Source organism: Crinia signifera, chromosome 6, assembly GCF_055691185.1.
Source record: "Crinia signifera chromosome 6, ASM5569118v1, whole genome shotgun sequence".
NCBI lineage: Eukaryota > Metazoa > Chordata > Amphibia > Anura > Myobatrachidae > Crinia > Crinia signifera.
The window spans coordinates 110,382,624-110,399,177 of record NC_139222.1 but is presented as its reverse complement, the minus strand read 5'-3'; the positions used below and the strand labels follow the sequence as shown (position 1 = coordinate 110,399,177).

Sequence of the window (16,554 nt, the reverse complement as noted above, 5' to 3'; positions counted from 1 at the left end):
TCTTTATGTCTGGATTCTTTTCTTTGTTACTTGTTTTTTATGTTTTTATTGAATTCACCATGATTATTTTAAAAAAAAATGTGAAAATGTAAATGTTTTCTATATTTCGCTTTGGTTTTCTTACACATCAGGTCTGTATTTCTGTCTGAATACAAAATAAATATATATCTATATCTGTAATCTGACAGCTATATTTTATGACCATGATGTTTTACACTTACATGTATTTTGTAAGTTTTGTACACCACTTTGATGCCCTATATGTTATGTTTTCCAAATGTTGCTATGTCTTCGAAATTAATTGTGTTGGGGGGGGGGGGGGGGGGGGGGGGGGGGGTGTTTGCTGGGGAGAATGCATGACCTGATGGATTTCAGAACTTGATTGACAGCATTATGGCCGGACCTTAATAACCAATACACAGACATTGTACAGATAAATTCGTTTTTAATAAAGGAGTTAATTTTCTTTCAATCCTATATAAAACAATAGCAATTAAAAACTTCATTTTTGAAAGTAATATATTTACATATGAACAAGTAACTGTGCAAAATGTACAAGAAAACAAAATGGAAAGACAAGATCGGCGGTCGGGGAGACGACATTGTGATGTAACAGCGGTCAGATACAAATACTGATCAGAGTTCGGTGAACAAGGCAGAGATTTCTGTAGTAAGGGAACACACAAAGCCAGACTATGTACACTCATAAAAGTATTACCAATCAACAGTTTAATACAGTAACCTCTGAAAATATAAAGAACCAATTAGTATATTTATTTTTCCGCAATAAAAAAATAGGTACAAAGACGGGCTATTGCCATGGCGACAAAAAGTTTGTCTCCAAAGCTTGCATACTGTTATTAACAAAATAATTATGGTTTTTACATAGTAATTAGTGGTAGAATGGGATACTTCATATTATACTATTCTCCCCCTCTCCACTATCATGTGCCAAAACTTATCTACAGTAACTACCCAATATATTGCAGCAAGCTATGTAGACTGTGTGTCAAAGAACAGGGGAGGGCGAAAAAAAAACAAAGCTTTAATTTAACCCTCTATGTGCAATAAACACAGAAGTCTCTGTCAGAGCGCGGGTGAAGTGTTCATCTCATTAGACAAATGAAAATGCTGATTTAAGTGTGTGTGTATATATATATATATATATATATATATATATATATATATATATATATATATATATATAATGTATTTATTTATTATGTGTGATTTGCCCACAGGTGGTATCTTTGCACATAAAAAGCAAAATAGCATTGCGCTGTAAAAAAAAAAAAAAAAAAAAAAAAGTATATAAAAATCACCCACCCTTCCTCCGTAAATTTCTCTTTGTGTACCAACAGATAAAAACACTTCTCTAAAGTTTTATTGTGGAAAATGATTTTAAAGTTGAGGTTCATTTGAATAATAAAAGAAAAAAACACACACACACACGAAAAGTATAGATTTACTAAAATTAGAGAAAGGCGAAGAGGATTCTGGTATGTGGATCCCACAGCGTTCAGTGAGCTGGAGCATGTAAAACCAATAAATATGAGAAGAAAAGGGAGCAATGTTGGCTCTGCCATCTGCAAAAAAAGTGGTGACCATTTATTAAAAGGGCAAAATGCTCATAATATCCAGTTCACTGGTGTGAACAGAGTAAAAACATGGTTTTAAAAAATAATCTGTTCTTTAAAAACAAAATCTATTCCACATATGGCTTGTTTTTGCAGAAGGCAGCTTTTCTCATCGTGGACTTGTCCATCCAGGAAATCCGGTCTCTTGCAGCTTGCCGCACCAATTTGCCAACCAGGGAGGTTTCATGAAGCAGTATATATTTAAAAATGGATAGATTTTGGACTGCTGATAAAACAATTGCCATGTCGAAAAAAATAAAAAGGCAAATAGAATCCGCAAAATATAAAATAGTCCCGGCAGGGTTGGGGGGGTGTCGTCTTTGTAAAAACAAACAAAAAAAAAAAATACCTTGATCTTTTCCATTTTTGTTGAGTTTTTGTTATTTGTTTTTCACTTAAGGAATGCTTTATATAGCAATAGTGAATGGCTTGTCTCTCGCTCGTTTTCCAAACAAAATATGAGGTCCCTGAGATTGACTCGCGTTATCCTTTGTCTTGTAAACTGTCTGCTGCTGCCTGCCCCAGAACTGCTGGAGGGTGTTGAACTTGTGCTCAATGCCTAGAAAAAGGACACAGTACCGATTAGACTGGTAACAACACCGGCTGCAGGGACAAATAGCACTTGACCCAGCTGAATTGAAAACGAAATATTTTATAGAAATAAAAAAAAAAACAACAGTACCAAAACATTCAACTGTTACAGACCTGTAACATCTATAAGGAGACCTGCGCAGTTATTGTCCATGATGACACCATAGATGACACAGTTCAGCCAATAGATAAACATTTGCAGACCTCAAAATTGACAAAAACTAGCTCTCGTCTTTAACAATTAAGTAGAGAAGACACGTCAAATGCTCTACCTTAAGGGCCTGATTCTGCAAATAAGCAAACTTTGTTTTTTAATGGATAAAACCATGTGCACTGCAGGTGGGGCAGACGTAACGTGCAGAGAGAATTAAATTTGGGTTAGTTCTTTTATTACTGTGCAGGGTAAATATTAACTGCTTTGTTTTTACCCTGTAATATAGATATCAGTTTGAAGTACAAAACCGACCCAAATCTAACTCTCTGCACATATTACATCTGCCCCACCTGCAGTGCACATGGTTTTGTCAATTAAATAAGGAGTTTGCTTTTGCAAATGAACCAGAATCAGTCCCTAAGTTCCCCAATTATATAAAGCATCTAAGGGTCTGTCATCTTCAATGCCAGAAGTAACCTGAAAACACAAGCCCCAAATGGTTCCACAGGGGTATGGATCATTAGGTCACCAGCATTATGGTCGACATGCATTTAGGTCAACATGACTTTAGGCCAACAGGGTCATTAGGTCAACATGGGTAAGGTCGGCAGGTTTTTTTTTTTTTACCGGAATGTCAACAGTCTACATAAACACTAAAACGTAGCACCGCGTCCCCTCGGCACACCATTTTATTCTCCCACCACGCCGTAGTGGATGATAGGGCATAAAATACCGCCTGTCGGCATATGTCGTGACACCGAAATGTAGCACTACGTCCCCCTCGCATGGCTTGCTATGCTCGCCATGCTTCGGCATGGTGCATCACTACGCTCAGCACACTATTTTATTCTCTCTCCACGCTCTAGTGGATGGTAGGGCATGAAATACCGCCTGTCGGGACAACAACAAAAAACATGTCGACCTAATGACCCTGTCGACCAAATGTAAAACTGTAAAGTTAAAGGCCCCCATACATTAGTCCGACTTGTCCTAAGGACAAGTCGGACCTGATTTCCCCCTGCAGCTCCCCAGGAGGGGGACCCACGATTTGGCACTTGATGTTCCAAGTTTTGCAAATGATACCTCGCATGCGATGTATCATATGCAACTCCTGGGGAGCTGCAAGGTGGAGGGAGCAGGGGACATCAAGGTGGCGGGAGGGGAACGCTGCAAGGTGGCTGGGGAGGGGGGAGATGTTGCTAGTAGTGCAGAAGCATAGGACGCTGCGGGGGACAGTGACACAGAGGGGGCAGTAACGTAGAGGCGGGCAGGGGGAGCCGGGAGCGGTCAGTACTGGAAAAAAAAAAGCCCATACAATGAATGGACAGCCTGTGATTGGTTGAGCGCTCTCTCAGCTAATTGCTGACTGGCTGAGAGAGCTCTTAGCCAATCACAGGCTGCCCATTCATTGTATGGGCTTTTTTTTTCCAGCACTGACAGCTCCCGGCTCCCCCTGCCCGCCTCTACGTTACTGCCGCCTCTGTGTCCCCCACAGCCTCTGCACTACTAGCAGCATCCCCCGCCCCCCTGCTCCCTCCACCTTCCCGGAGCATTGACAGCTCCCTGCTCCGGCTCCCCCTGCCCGACTCCTTCGCCAACGTCCCCCGACCCCCTGCCCGTCTCCCTTGCCAGCGTCCGCCGCCTCTGTGTCCCCTGCCCTGCTGGCTGCACATAAGATTTAGCAAATCTTATGTGCAGCCGGGCCGACCCCCCGACTCTGACCCGATGCGCACGGGACCGCGCATCGGGTCGGACCGGGTGTCTTAATCTGCGATTTGGCCCAATTTCACTGCCCGATCCATCTGAATCGGGTGAATCGGGACCAAATCGCATAGTGTATGGGGGCCTTAAGTGTCATCATAGCCTGCCATCCTAAGTTACTTCTGGCTCAGGTTATTGTTATTTTACACAAATCTGCAACAGAGTCACTGTGGGACACATTGCAATGACTTCACAAAGATAGGAATTTCTATTTACTTTAAACAGGTCACACTGTGTGGTAATGGTTCAGACTACCATCATTTCTCAAGCCTTTTTTCAATGTATATAGACTTCACGATATAAAGTTCCAACACAGATACTGACCTCTGACCCAGAACCGGGGCCCGGTGATTCCACTTTCCTCTTTTTTCGAGGGCCAATAGCTGCTAACGCTGTTAAATTGGCGTCTCTCTGCCTCATTTGTGCCAATTCCTGCTGTTGCATCTGTCGAGGGAGGGGAAGGAAGAGAATAATTAAAATTGGACTATCATAGGTAAAAGGACAGAAACACAAATGTCAAATATTATACTGACCTCCTTAGCTTTCTGTTTTAGCCGTAGCTGTTCAGGATCTTCCTGCCGTGACCGAGACTGAAAAAAAAAAGATAGTAAAATGATGTTACTCATGTGAAATAACTGGGTGCCACTTTTTCCCCACATCTTCCTAGTGTCCAATATCAGATTAACAGCTCAGCAAACTGAAAAAAAACAGTAACATTTTAAATAAAAAAAGTCAGTTTTACTAGCATTACACTTCTAGAATAAAAAAAAAAGGAAAAAAATAATCACATTGTATGGAGCATACACACTGACCTTTGCTGCCCGCATGAGAATCTCTCTCTCCTGCTCATCCTTTCTCTGTTTCTCTATTTGGTCGAGCTGCTCAAAGAACTTAAGTTGTGTCCGTACATCACTGGACTGCTCGTACCGGTCATCCTCCTGCATGAACAATGTGATGTAATGAATAAGAATACTCATACTTCTAATCCATAACCTACAGCACATGGACCATTCCCACTCATCACCATGGCCTACAGTACTTACTCAGTCCCTTCCCATGGCCTACGCACCTAGTGCCAAAGTCTACAGTAAATCAGACCATCCCACCCAGGCAGCCAACAGTACACAGACCCTTATCAACCAGTACCACAGCCTATGGTGTACCTTCTCTTTCTTCTCTGGATCTGTGACATCAAAGTGTCAACTGGGTGATGGAATTAGATTTTTGGAAATAGGCAAACACACAAAACTGCTATGTCAGCAAGTTTTGTAGTGCTAACAAACACTTAGACAAATGTCCCCAAATTTGTACACCAGTCATTAAATAACATAACCGAATGGGCATAGGCACATACATCCATTTCACAGCAGATAATATAAATGACCATCATTTCTATTCTGGCAATTTTAATAGGACATGAGACAAGGTTTATAAAACTCAGAAGGGGTGTATTATAGCAGCACATATCGCTTCTTTACCATGGAAAAGCAGGAAGCTACACCGACTAGATGTATAAAATCTTGTTGCCACAGTGGGAGAATGAATAAAATCCCAGCAGAGCCCAAAGTGCATTGGCCTGAACTACTTTTGTTAGCTACAGATGTCCGAACAGCTAGTGCTATTCAAACATTTGGTGGCACATAGGGCCTTATTCTAGTTCACTCTTTCTGACAAAATCCTTCTTAGATGGACAAAACCATGTGCACTGCAGGGGGAAGATGTAAAATTTGCAGAGAGAATTAGATTTAGAGTTATTTTGTTTCTGTGCAAATTTATTTTTACACTGCAATATAGAACTCACTTTGAAGTAAAACCCCACCCAAATCTAATTATATCTGCACAAGTAACATCTGCACAAGTAACATCTGCCCCCCTGCAGTGCACATGGTTTTTCCATCTAGAATGATTTTGTCAGAAAAAGTGAACTAGAATAAGGCCCGTAGACACACTGCCTTAAAGATAGCAGTTCTGATAAGCACTACACCTCTGCATGTGCCACACACTGCCGCATTAATACATCTGTAAGGACAATTAATACAGCTACACCATGTTACTCAGGAAACCACTTTGTTTTATAGGCCACGTGTGGATTTTTAAAATGTGACAGTTGGTGACATAGCTGTGTGTGAAAACCCTAATGTTGGTTAGGTCACAGAGGGGTAGACGTATGAAGCATTGATAAAAGAGAAGTGATAAAGTGACTGGTACTTTATCACAGGCCAATCAGCTCCTGACTGTTAAGCTACAGACTGGGTTTAAAAAAGGACAGTTTGGAGCTGATTGGCCAGTGATAAAAGTACCAGGCACTTTATCACTTCTCTTTTATCACTGCTTCATACATCTACACCTAAAGCTGGCCATACATCAGAAAAAGGGATTTTTGTAAGAACTTACCGTTCGAATCCCTTTCTCTGATATGGTCCTGGTGACACAGCTCAACACTGGGATGTAGGAGGGTCCGAAGGAGCCAGGCACCTATCCTAAAGTTTTAGAGGGTAGGCTCCTCCCCTACTGCATCCCTGGACTCTTCAGTTCAATCTTTCAAAGCCACTGGAATACATTAACTCAGTACAAACGCCTGCACATATTATATGCACATTTTATAACAGAAAACTGTTAACTTTTAACCATTTTAACATGAACATCATGAAACTTCTGGCATACTTACTGAGCGTAAGGGAGGGATCGCTGTGTCACCAGGACCATATCAGAGAAAGGGATTCGAACGGTAAGTTCTTACAAAAATCCCTTTTTCTCTTTCAATGGTCCTGGTGACACAGCTCAACACTGGGACGTTCCAGAGCCGGTCCTTTGGGAGGGTACGCTCAGGTCTGCAGCTCTCAGCACTGCTCGCCCGAATGATGCGTCCTCCGACGCGAACTCATGGAATCTATAGAATTTGGCAAATGTGTGAACAGATGACCAAGTGGCAGCTCTGCAAACCTGCTCAGCTGTGGCCCCATGTCGAACCGCCCAAGAGGTGGCAACTGACCTGGTGGTATGCGCATTTATTTTGGCCGGTACTGGTCTACCCACTTTGGTGTATGCAAAGGCTATCACAGACCGCAACCACCTAGCAATAGTCTGCTTAGATGCAGGCCAACCAATTTTGTGTACGTCATACAATACCAACAATGTGTCAGTCTTCCTGACACTCTTCACTCTGTCCACATATATGCGTAAGGCACGCACACCATCCAAAGTTCTCAACTTGTCCCTTTTCTTAGAACCCTCTGGGGGTTGAAACACAGGTAGAACTATCTCCTGATTTAAATGGAAGGTAGATACCACCTTCGGTAAAAACTGAGGCACTGTTCTTAAAACAGCCCTGTCATCATGAAAAATTAAGAAGGGAGATTTACATGACAAGGCTCCCAACTCTGAAACTCTTTTAGCAGATGCTACTGCTAACAAAAACACTAGCTTTCACGTGAGAAACTTAAAGTCAGCCGACCTTAAAGGTTCAAAAGGTGCCTTTTGAAGGCATTCCAAAACCAGTGATAGATCCCAGGGTGCTACTGGTTGCTTGTATGGAGGTTTCAACCTGGATACTCCTTGTAAAAAGGTTTGAATTTCCGGCAAAATGGCTATCTTTTTCTGAAAATAGATGGACAACGCCGAAATCTGCACCTTCAGTGACTGAAGGCTTAGGCCCGATGAAAAACCATCTTGTAAGAATTCCATCATTCTTGATAGCTTAAAATGAGATGTATGAGCCTTTCTTCTCTCACACCATCGAATGTAAGTCTTCCAGACTCTATAATAATTTGCCGAAGATACAGCTTTTCTGGCTTTTATCATCGTCTGTACTACTGCCTCAGAAAACCCTTTTCTTTTCAAAATGGTGGTTTCAATAGCCAGGCCGTCAAAATCAATCGATCTGAATCCAGGTGATTGAATGGGCCTTGTCTTAGAAGGTCTGGTCTCAGAGGTAGACGCCATGAGTCCACAGACAACCTCTGAAGCCTCGAGTACCAGGACCTCCTTGGCCAATCTGGGGCCACTAAGATCACTGGAACCTTCTGCCCTTGTATTTTCTTCAGAAGTCTCGGTAACATTGGTACTGGTGGGAATGCATAAAGGAGATCTCCCTGCCAGTGAATAGTCATGGCATCCACAGCCTCCGCTAGTGGATCCCTTGTTCTGGCATAGAACCTGGGCACTTGACGGTTGACCCTGGATGCCATCAGGTCCACATCCGGAGTTCCCCACATCGAAGTGATTTGGTGAAACACCTGAGGGTGTAAGCTCCATTCCCCTTCCTTGAGCTCCTCCCTGCTCAGGAAGTCGGCTTCTATATTCTCTATTCCTGGAATGAATATAGCCGATACAGCTGGAACATTCTGTTCCGCCCATAGGAAGATTCTGGACACCTCCCACATGGCCAATCTGCTGCGTGTACCTCCCTGGTGATTCAGATACGCCACAGCTGTGGCATTGTCGGTCTGAATCCTCAAAGGGAGGTTCTGTAACCTGTCTCCCGCCAAGGAAATCACTTTCCAGACAGCTCTCAGCTCCAAGATGTTGATTGGTAACACTGATTCCTCTGCCGTCCACAGGCCCTGAAGCCTGAGATCCAGGACTATTGCCCCCCAGCCCCTGAGACTGGCGTCGGTAGTTACTATCAACCAGTCCCAGGTCTGTAATGACCGACCCCACTGAAGGGAATCTACTTCTGTCCACCATTTCAAGGATTCTCGGGTGTCCGAAGACAGCACTATCATCTCGGATTTCATGGTCAAAGTGTTTCCTGACCAGGCTGACAAAATGTTCCATTGGAACCTCCGAGAGTGGAACCTGGCAAATTGAAGCGTCTCGAATGACGCCACCATCTTCCCCAGGAGCTTGAGGCACCTCCATACTGAAATGCTCTGAGCCCTGAGAATCTCCTGGACTAGGGTGACCAGATCCCTGGCCTTTACCTCCGGGAGGAATACCCGATGAAGATGGGTGTCCAGTATGACTCCCAAGAATTGGAGCCTTTGTGACGGTACCAACTGAGATTTTTGCAAATTTAAAATCCAGCCGTGAGCCTGCAAAAAACTGATGGCCTCTGCCAAGTGACTCTGCAGCATGGCTGCTGACTCTGCTTTGAACAGGAGATCGTCCAAATAGGGTATTACTGTGATTCCCCTGAGCCTCAGCACCGCCGCCATTACTGACATTATCTTTGTGAATACCCTTGGCGCGGTTGCTAGCCCAAAGGGTAACGCCCGGAATTGTAAATGCAGGTCTCCTATGGCAAACCTCAACAAGGTCTGATGCTCCGGGTGTATAGGAACGTGCAAATATGCGTCCTGGACATCCATGGACGCCAAAAATTCTCCCTGGTCCAGACTCAGGAGTACTGACCGTCGGGACTCCATTTTGAAATGGTCTACCCATAAATGAACATTTAGGGACTTCAAATTTAGTATTGGTCTGAAAGACCCGTCTGGTTTGGGCACCAGGAACAGCGTGGAGTAAAAGCCTTTCTTCCACTCTGCCCTGGGGACTGGTGTAACCACCCCTTTTTCCAAAAGGGAGTGAGCTGCTCTCACAAGAGCTGTACGAAGCCGTGCCTCCTTTGGTAAGGATGTGGGGATGAACCTCTTCGGAGGCGGCCCTCTGCAAGGGATTTTGTAACCCTGTGTTATAATATCTAACACCCAGGCATCCTGGCCTAGAGAAGCCCAAGCGTCCCTGAAGAGTGTGAGACGCCCCCCCACTTTTGTCACTGTCGGGCGAAGCCCCTGACAGTCATGCAGAGGGTTTATCCTCTCCCTTTGTGGCAGGCTTCTTGTGAAAAGAGCCAAATTTTGACTTTTGTGTCTTGCCTCTAGAGGACTGAAACCTTCCCCTGAAAGACTGTCCTCGAAAGGACGCACCACCTCTAGGGGAGGGCCGAAAGGACAGCTTAAAAGCAGAAAATCTGGACGTCTGCTTTGCTGAGGAGGCCGGCAGGAATGTACTTTTGCCGCCCGTGGCCTGCTTTATAATCTCCTCTAATTCGGTACCAAAAAGTACCTTTCCTTTGAAGGCTAATGTTTCCAGAGCCTTCTTGGACTCATTGTCTGCTTCCCAGGCTTTAAGCCAAAGCACTCTCCTGGCATTAATGGAGACTGTGGACACTCTGGTTGCCATTTTAATAGCTTCCTCCTCTGCTTCCACTGCATATTCTGCAGCTGCCTTAATCTTTTCTGCAAGCAGTAACGCACCAGGGTCAGCCTGCAGCATGGTGCATAATTCACCAGCCCACTCTATCATGGCCTTAGAGACCCAGGCTGAAGCAATAAGGGGCCGTAAGGTAAACCCCACCCCTTCAAAGATAGCCTTGAGGTTACCCTCCAGCTTTTTATCCACAGAATCTTTGAAAGCTGCACCGCCCTGTACTGGTAATACAGTAGCCTTGGACAAACGTGCCACTGAAGCGTCCACAACTGGGACCTTTTCCCAGAGCTCCGCATGAGACTCTGGCATGGGGTACAGACTAAGGAATCGCTTAGGCATCTGTAGCCTCTTATCAGGAGTTTTCCAAGCCCCTTCTAACAATTCCTGTAACCCCTCATCTGAAGGAAAAGTAACAGCCTCCTTCCGCTGTCGCTTAAAAACACCTTTAACAGGAGTCTTATCCTCCACAGACAGCTTTAAAGCCTGCTTCACAGCTACAATGAGATCCTCTATACCAGCAGCAGAGTTCTCTTCCACATCATCACCCTGATCCCAGGGGATGTCAGTATACTCTCCTTCCTCCTCATCTACCACAGTAGTTAAAGCATAAGACCTTCTAGGGGTCCCTGCCACATCATCCATTTTGTCCAGCATTTCACTGAACCTGTTGATCCCTTTAGCAGTATCCTGCATCACCTGAATCAGCGCAGGATCTGCCTGGGTAAGAGGCAAGGAGCCAGACGACTGCTGAGATGATGGCATAGGTCTCTGTGATTCTACCAGCCCATCACTCTGCCTGTCCAAAAGCTGCACCAAAGCGTTAACTGACCTGCCTAGGGCCCTGGCCCACGCAGGTTCCATCTGCTCTGCCCTATGGGGTTCACTGCCCATGGGTCTCACATCAGCGCAAGTAATACATAAGCCCCCCTTGGCCATCTGCTCAGGGACAAACTTTTGTGTGCAAACATTGCACGCGCTCAGTGCACTAAGGGCTCCCTCCCCCAAAACCACAGCCTGATGCTCAGACATGATGCAAGTGATAAATGTATATCTATCAGTATACACAGTGCAAACAATGTACAAGCGTTTATACAGAGGCAATGCACCCAATCACTTATCTGTCTGTTGGTTTCAACTGCGGGGAAGCGATGCCCAGGAAATCCAAGTCACTCTGCCAGGATCAGTAAGCCAGCTCAGCTCCGCTGCAAGCGTTCTGAAAGGCGCCAAAGTCAGAGTGAAGGAAGAGACCACAGGTCCCTGCTGCTGCGGGGTCCGTGACCTTTTGGCGCCAACCACCCCCAGCCAGCCGCTCCTCAGGTAGGATTTCCTAGTTCCAGTGTCTCCCCCTCAACTGGGGATCACTTGGAACATGCCTGTCACAACGCTGCTGTCCTCTCATTTAGGAGCTCAGCGTGTAAGCTCCGCATAAAATGGCCGCCGCCATCACGGAGCGCCTGTCCCCCATGATCCCCACCTAAATGTGGAGCCGGTTTCAGGGTACTCCGGAGCCCAGGCAGCCTTTTAGAAAAGGCTATAAGCGCTGCACAGGGAGACCAGACAGTGTCTCCCCTGTGCACAGTGAGCTGACAGGACGCGCTTCTGTCAGCTCCTGCTGCGCTAGCAGTGTGAGGATTCACTATGAGAATCCTCACACTGTGCCTACCTAGCTAGGGTAAAAGTTAATAAAACAATAAAAATCCCCTAACTACTCTAATTCTTCGGCTGCTCCTGCAGCCCTTTAGAATAGCACCCACTCCAGTGGGCACCTAACACGAACTGAAGAGTCCAGGGATGCAGTAGGGGAGGAGCCTACCCTCTAAAACTTTAGGATAGGTGCCTGGCTCCTTCGGACCCTCCTACATCCCAGTGTTGAGCTGTGTCACCAGGACCATTGAAAGAGAAAGATCGATTGCGCTCATGATTGTGTACAATTTCCCTTGAAATCCCCAGCAGTCCTTGGTGGTTTTTGGACACACAATCTACTCACAATCCATCATACAATCAGTCATACAATCCATCTTCTGATTGATTGTATACACAAGATGTGCACACAATCTGCATACAATCTATCTTACAATCAATTGAGATTGTATGATTGGGTACAATATCTTTCTGATGTATGGCCACCTTAAGTCCTCTAAACCTATGTATAATTTATTTATGCTTCTATGGATCCTGCCCAATGAATCCAAGCTAAAGGGATGGTACAAAACAAAATACAAGTTGTCAGGTCACTTATTTAGGTGCACTGTTGGCCAGAAAATAGATTGTCAAGCAGAACAAGGATGAACTAATAAATGGCTAATACCGATCTATGGAAAGCCCAAAATTATATTCAAGTAACTTGCATGTAAATCACCAAAATCTCACTTAAGGCCCATACACACTGGGCAACTTTGAGCTGAAAGTCGCTCAAAACAGGAGGTTTGAGCGGCTTTCAGCTCAAAGCCGCCCAGTGTGTATGCCCCGGCAATGAGCGGTGAACGCTGCTGTGAGCTCCCGCAACATCGCCGGGAAAGCCGTTCATCTGCTGGTTATACCAGCAGATGAGCGGCTTTTAGGACCGCTTTGCACTATGCAACACCGTCCTCCACCCCTCTGTCGGCGTCGAACAAGGGGAAAGCTGCTCAGTGTGTATGCACAGAGCGGCTTTCCCCGCAGCGATGAACGCGATCATCGATGTCCATACACGCTGGCCATAGTCGCCCAGCATGTATGGATCTTTAGATCATGGAGTGACCTATTATAAGCTCTACAGTAAAGTGACACGCCAGCTAAGAGATACTCCTTTATCACCTGGGTGCATGTTTTTTCCGTTCACACATCAAATGTACAATTTAAGAAAAAGAAAGAATGCACAGAGTGCACATATCACACATATTCTGCACGTCACCTTATGCGTAATATTCTTTTGCTGAGCAGTTTCTGAAATTTTCTCCACAATGTTCTGAAGCCGTTGTTGTGTAGCATGAGAGACATAGCCAACCACATCTGGGTGAATTTCTGTTATCCCGTGTTTCTTACCTAAAGACAAAGAACATGGTAAGGTAAAGATGAAGCATATGTGAATTTAAGTTTTAGATACTTGACACATTAAATATACAAGATTACTCCTGTATTTTGCTACCTTTTATATTACAGTTGGTTTTATTAATATAGGTTTTAAATGATGATGCAGAGTTTAATTTGTAGTCAACTGCATAATTATTGAACTACTCTAGTCTGGCATTACAGGAACTTCATTGGCTGAAGATACAGAGTGTTCATTGTGATTGGGCTGTCTTCTGGTCAGCATGTATGCCCCACCCCTTATACTCTACAAGGTGGTTATAAATAAATATATATAAATAAAGGGGTGGGTTAGAGCCCTAGGACTCGAGGTGGAATGGTTGTTTCAGAATTTGTCACACTTACTGTAGCAAAAAGGTGGTGCTTGGGGGGGCATCAGCAAAATGTATGGGGGAGAAATAGGTGGAGGTGCAGCTATTGTATCTATCTTGCAGGGGTGAGGCTGCAGGGTGCCCACCTGTTTTCTATCGGTGACACTACAGAATTACTACTGAAGTTAATGGATCTTCCCAACCATGTCTCAGTGGAAGGTTTCTGGTTGGTGGCCTCTCCGTTACAGAAATTAATCAATGACACATGTTAAAGAAAACAGCGTTCAGTTCCATTAAAGTGAAATCCTGCCTAGCGAATCAAAGTGCTTGCTGTGCGAATAGATATGTATGGCTGCAAATGTATTTGCAGGTGCGCAAATATGTCCAAATCCCATCACATCTAATTCACCATCTAATTATTTTTACAACTCATTGCTGGGCCAGGAGTGGCCAGAGACTTACTCAGCCCTGCTCTGAAAACAGGAATATCCAGCTTGTTGCTGATCACACAGTCTCCCCTAAAAACCTAAGGCATCCCTACCGTTTGCCTAGGCATTTATTTATTTTTTGGCATGTCTGCATTTTTCTTAGCACGGCCACTTACCACCCACAGATGCCTACTTCCTGTCAATCACCTTGCGAATAACCAAAGAAGAAGCAGCTATTCGTCGCTGCATGGAGCCGCTCACGTGAATTGTGGACCATAATTGGCCCATTTATTTTCAAGCTATACTACAGCAAATGTTTCTGTGACCTCTAGCAATATTTAGTATTTTACAATTCAAAATATAAATCACTGTCTTATCCACTGCTGATCCCCGATGCTGGCACTCATCATAGATTATGCATAATCCCCTATAAAAAAAAAAAAGCCAAAGCCGATATAACACATGGCTGCTGGGATTTTATCACCGATCCCTTGGGTTAACTAAAACCTGGATTTTATTTTTGGGACCGTTAAAAAAAAGGCCAGATATCCAACAGTTTAATGTTTGGTTATTTTTTTTTGGGGGGGGGGGGCATGCACCAGTGCACGTGGCCGTGCACTAACCACATTCCATGGAGCGATAGGGGCTGATGACCAATCGTTGCACAATTACAACTCATCCTGTATCAGACCCTATGAGCGAAACTATCTGAGGTCAGCATGGAGAAATGAAACATTGCAATTTCTTTACAACTGATCACAATTTCTGTAAGCCGGTGGTAGCCAACTCCAGACCTCGAGAGCTACCAGCAGATCACCTAGCTGGGGCACAGGTGCACTCATTACTGACTGACACATTATAAAAGATCCACAGGTGGAGCTAATTACTTCACTTCTGATTCTGTGAGGAGACCTGGAAACCGTTAACTGTTGGTAGCTCTCGAGGACTGGAGTTGGCTATCCCCTGCTATAAAGGGATTTTTGTAAGAACTTACCGTTCGAATCCCTTTCTCTGATATGGTCCTGGTGACACAGCTTCACATTGGGATGTAGGAGGGTCCGCAGGAGCCAGGCACCTATCCTAAAGCTTTTGGAGGGTAGGCTCCTCCCCTACTGCATCCCAGACTCCTCAGTTCAATCTTTCAAAGCCACTGGAATACATTAACTCAGTACAAACAACTGCACATATTATATGCACAATTTTAAATTTAACTTTTCAACCAATTATAACATGAAACATCATGAACACTGGCATACTTACTGAGCGTAAGGGAGGGATCGCTGTGTCACCAGGACCATATCAGAGAAAGGGATTCGAACGGTAAGTTCTTACAAAAATCCCTTTTTCTCTTTCAATGGTCCTGGTGACACAGCTTCACATTGGGACGTTCCAGAGCCGGTCCTTTTGGGTGGGTACGCTCAGGTCTGCAGTATTCATCACTGCTCGCCCGAATGATGCGTCCACCGACGCGAACTCATGGAACCTATCGAATTTGGCAAAATTATGAACAGATGACCAAGTGGCAGCACTGCAAACCTGCTCAGCTGTTGCCCCATGTCGAACCGCCCAAGAGGTGGCAACCGACCTGGTGGTATGCGCATTAATCCTGGCCGGTACAGGCCTACCAACTTTTGTATATGCAAACGCAATAACAGAGCGCAACCACCTAACAATGGTCTGCTTAGAAGCAGGCCAACTAAGTTTGTGTATGTCATACAAAACCAGTAAAGTATCAGTCTTTCTGACACTCTTAACTCTGTCCACATAAACGCGCAAGACGCGCACAACATCCAAATTCCTCAATTTGTCCCTTTTCCTAACAACCCTCTGGGGGTTGAAACACAGGCAGAACAATCTCCTGATTTAGAAGAAAAGCAGAGACTACTTTTTGGTAAAAATCTAGGGATACTGTCCGAAAGGCAGCCCTATCATCATGACATATAAGGGAGGAAGACTTGTAGAACAAAGCAATCAACTCCGATATTTTTTTTTTTTTTTTTTTTTTTTTCTGACGCCACCGCCAACAAAATTATCAGCTTCCCTGAAAGGAAACTTAAAGTCAACCGACCTTAACGGCTCAAAAGGCGTCGCTTTTTGTACTCCAGAGCCAGAGATAATTCCCCTGGCGCTACTGGTTGGTTGTAGGGAGGTTTCAATAGATAAACCCCCTGCAGGAAGGTCTGTACTTCTGGTTCTAACGCAATCCTTCTTTGGAAAGAAAATAGACCCGGTCGAGATATGTACTCCGAGTGACTGAAGGCCTAACCCGAAGGAAAGGTCCTCCTGTAAAAAACTCCAACAATTTAGCCATTTTAAATCTCGATGTGCGTGACCTCTGTCTTACACACCACCAAATATAGGTCTTCCAGGCCCCAAAATAATTTACAGAAGACACTGACTTTCTGGCTTTCCTCATTGCGTTAACCGCCTCTGAGAATCCTATATTCCTCAAA

The 16,554-nt window shown here is 44.6% G+C and overlaps 1 protein-coding gene across 2 annotated transcripts in view; it reads right to left on the bottom strand.

Annotated features, from left to right (window-relative positions):
• Positions 1 to 1,207: 1,207 nt before the first annotated feature.
• Positions 1,208 to 16,554, bottom strand: part of TAF4 (TATA-box binding protein associated factor 4) — a 76,679-nt gene continuing 61,332 nt past the window's right edge. For both annotated transcript variants that reach the window (XM_083146822.1, XM_083146821.1), the window contains 5 exons: positions 13,187 to 13,317; positions 4,956 to 5,081; positions 4,677 to 4,733; positions 4,468 to 4,587; positions 1,208 to 2,196 (listed from right to left, as the gene is read on the bottom strand). In XM_083146822.1, coding sequence (XP_083002948.1) covers positions 2,029 to 2,196; positions 4,468 to 4,587; positions 4,677 to 4,733; positions 4,956 to 5,081; positions 13,187 to 13,317 — 602 coding nt within the window. In that variant the 3' untranslated portion in view covers positions 1,208 to 2,028. The remainder of the gene's footprint in view (positions 2,197 to 4,467; positions 4,588 to 4,676; positions 4,734 to 4,955; positions 5,082 to 13,186; positions 13,318 to 16,554) is intronic.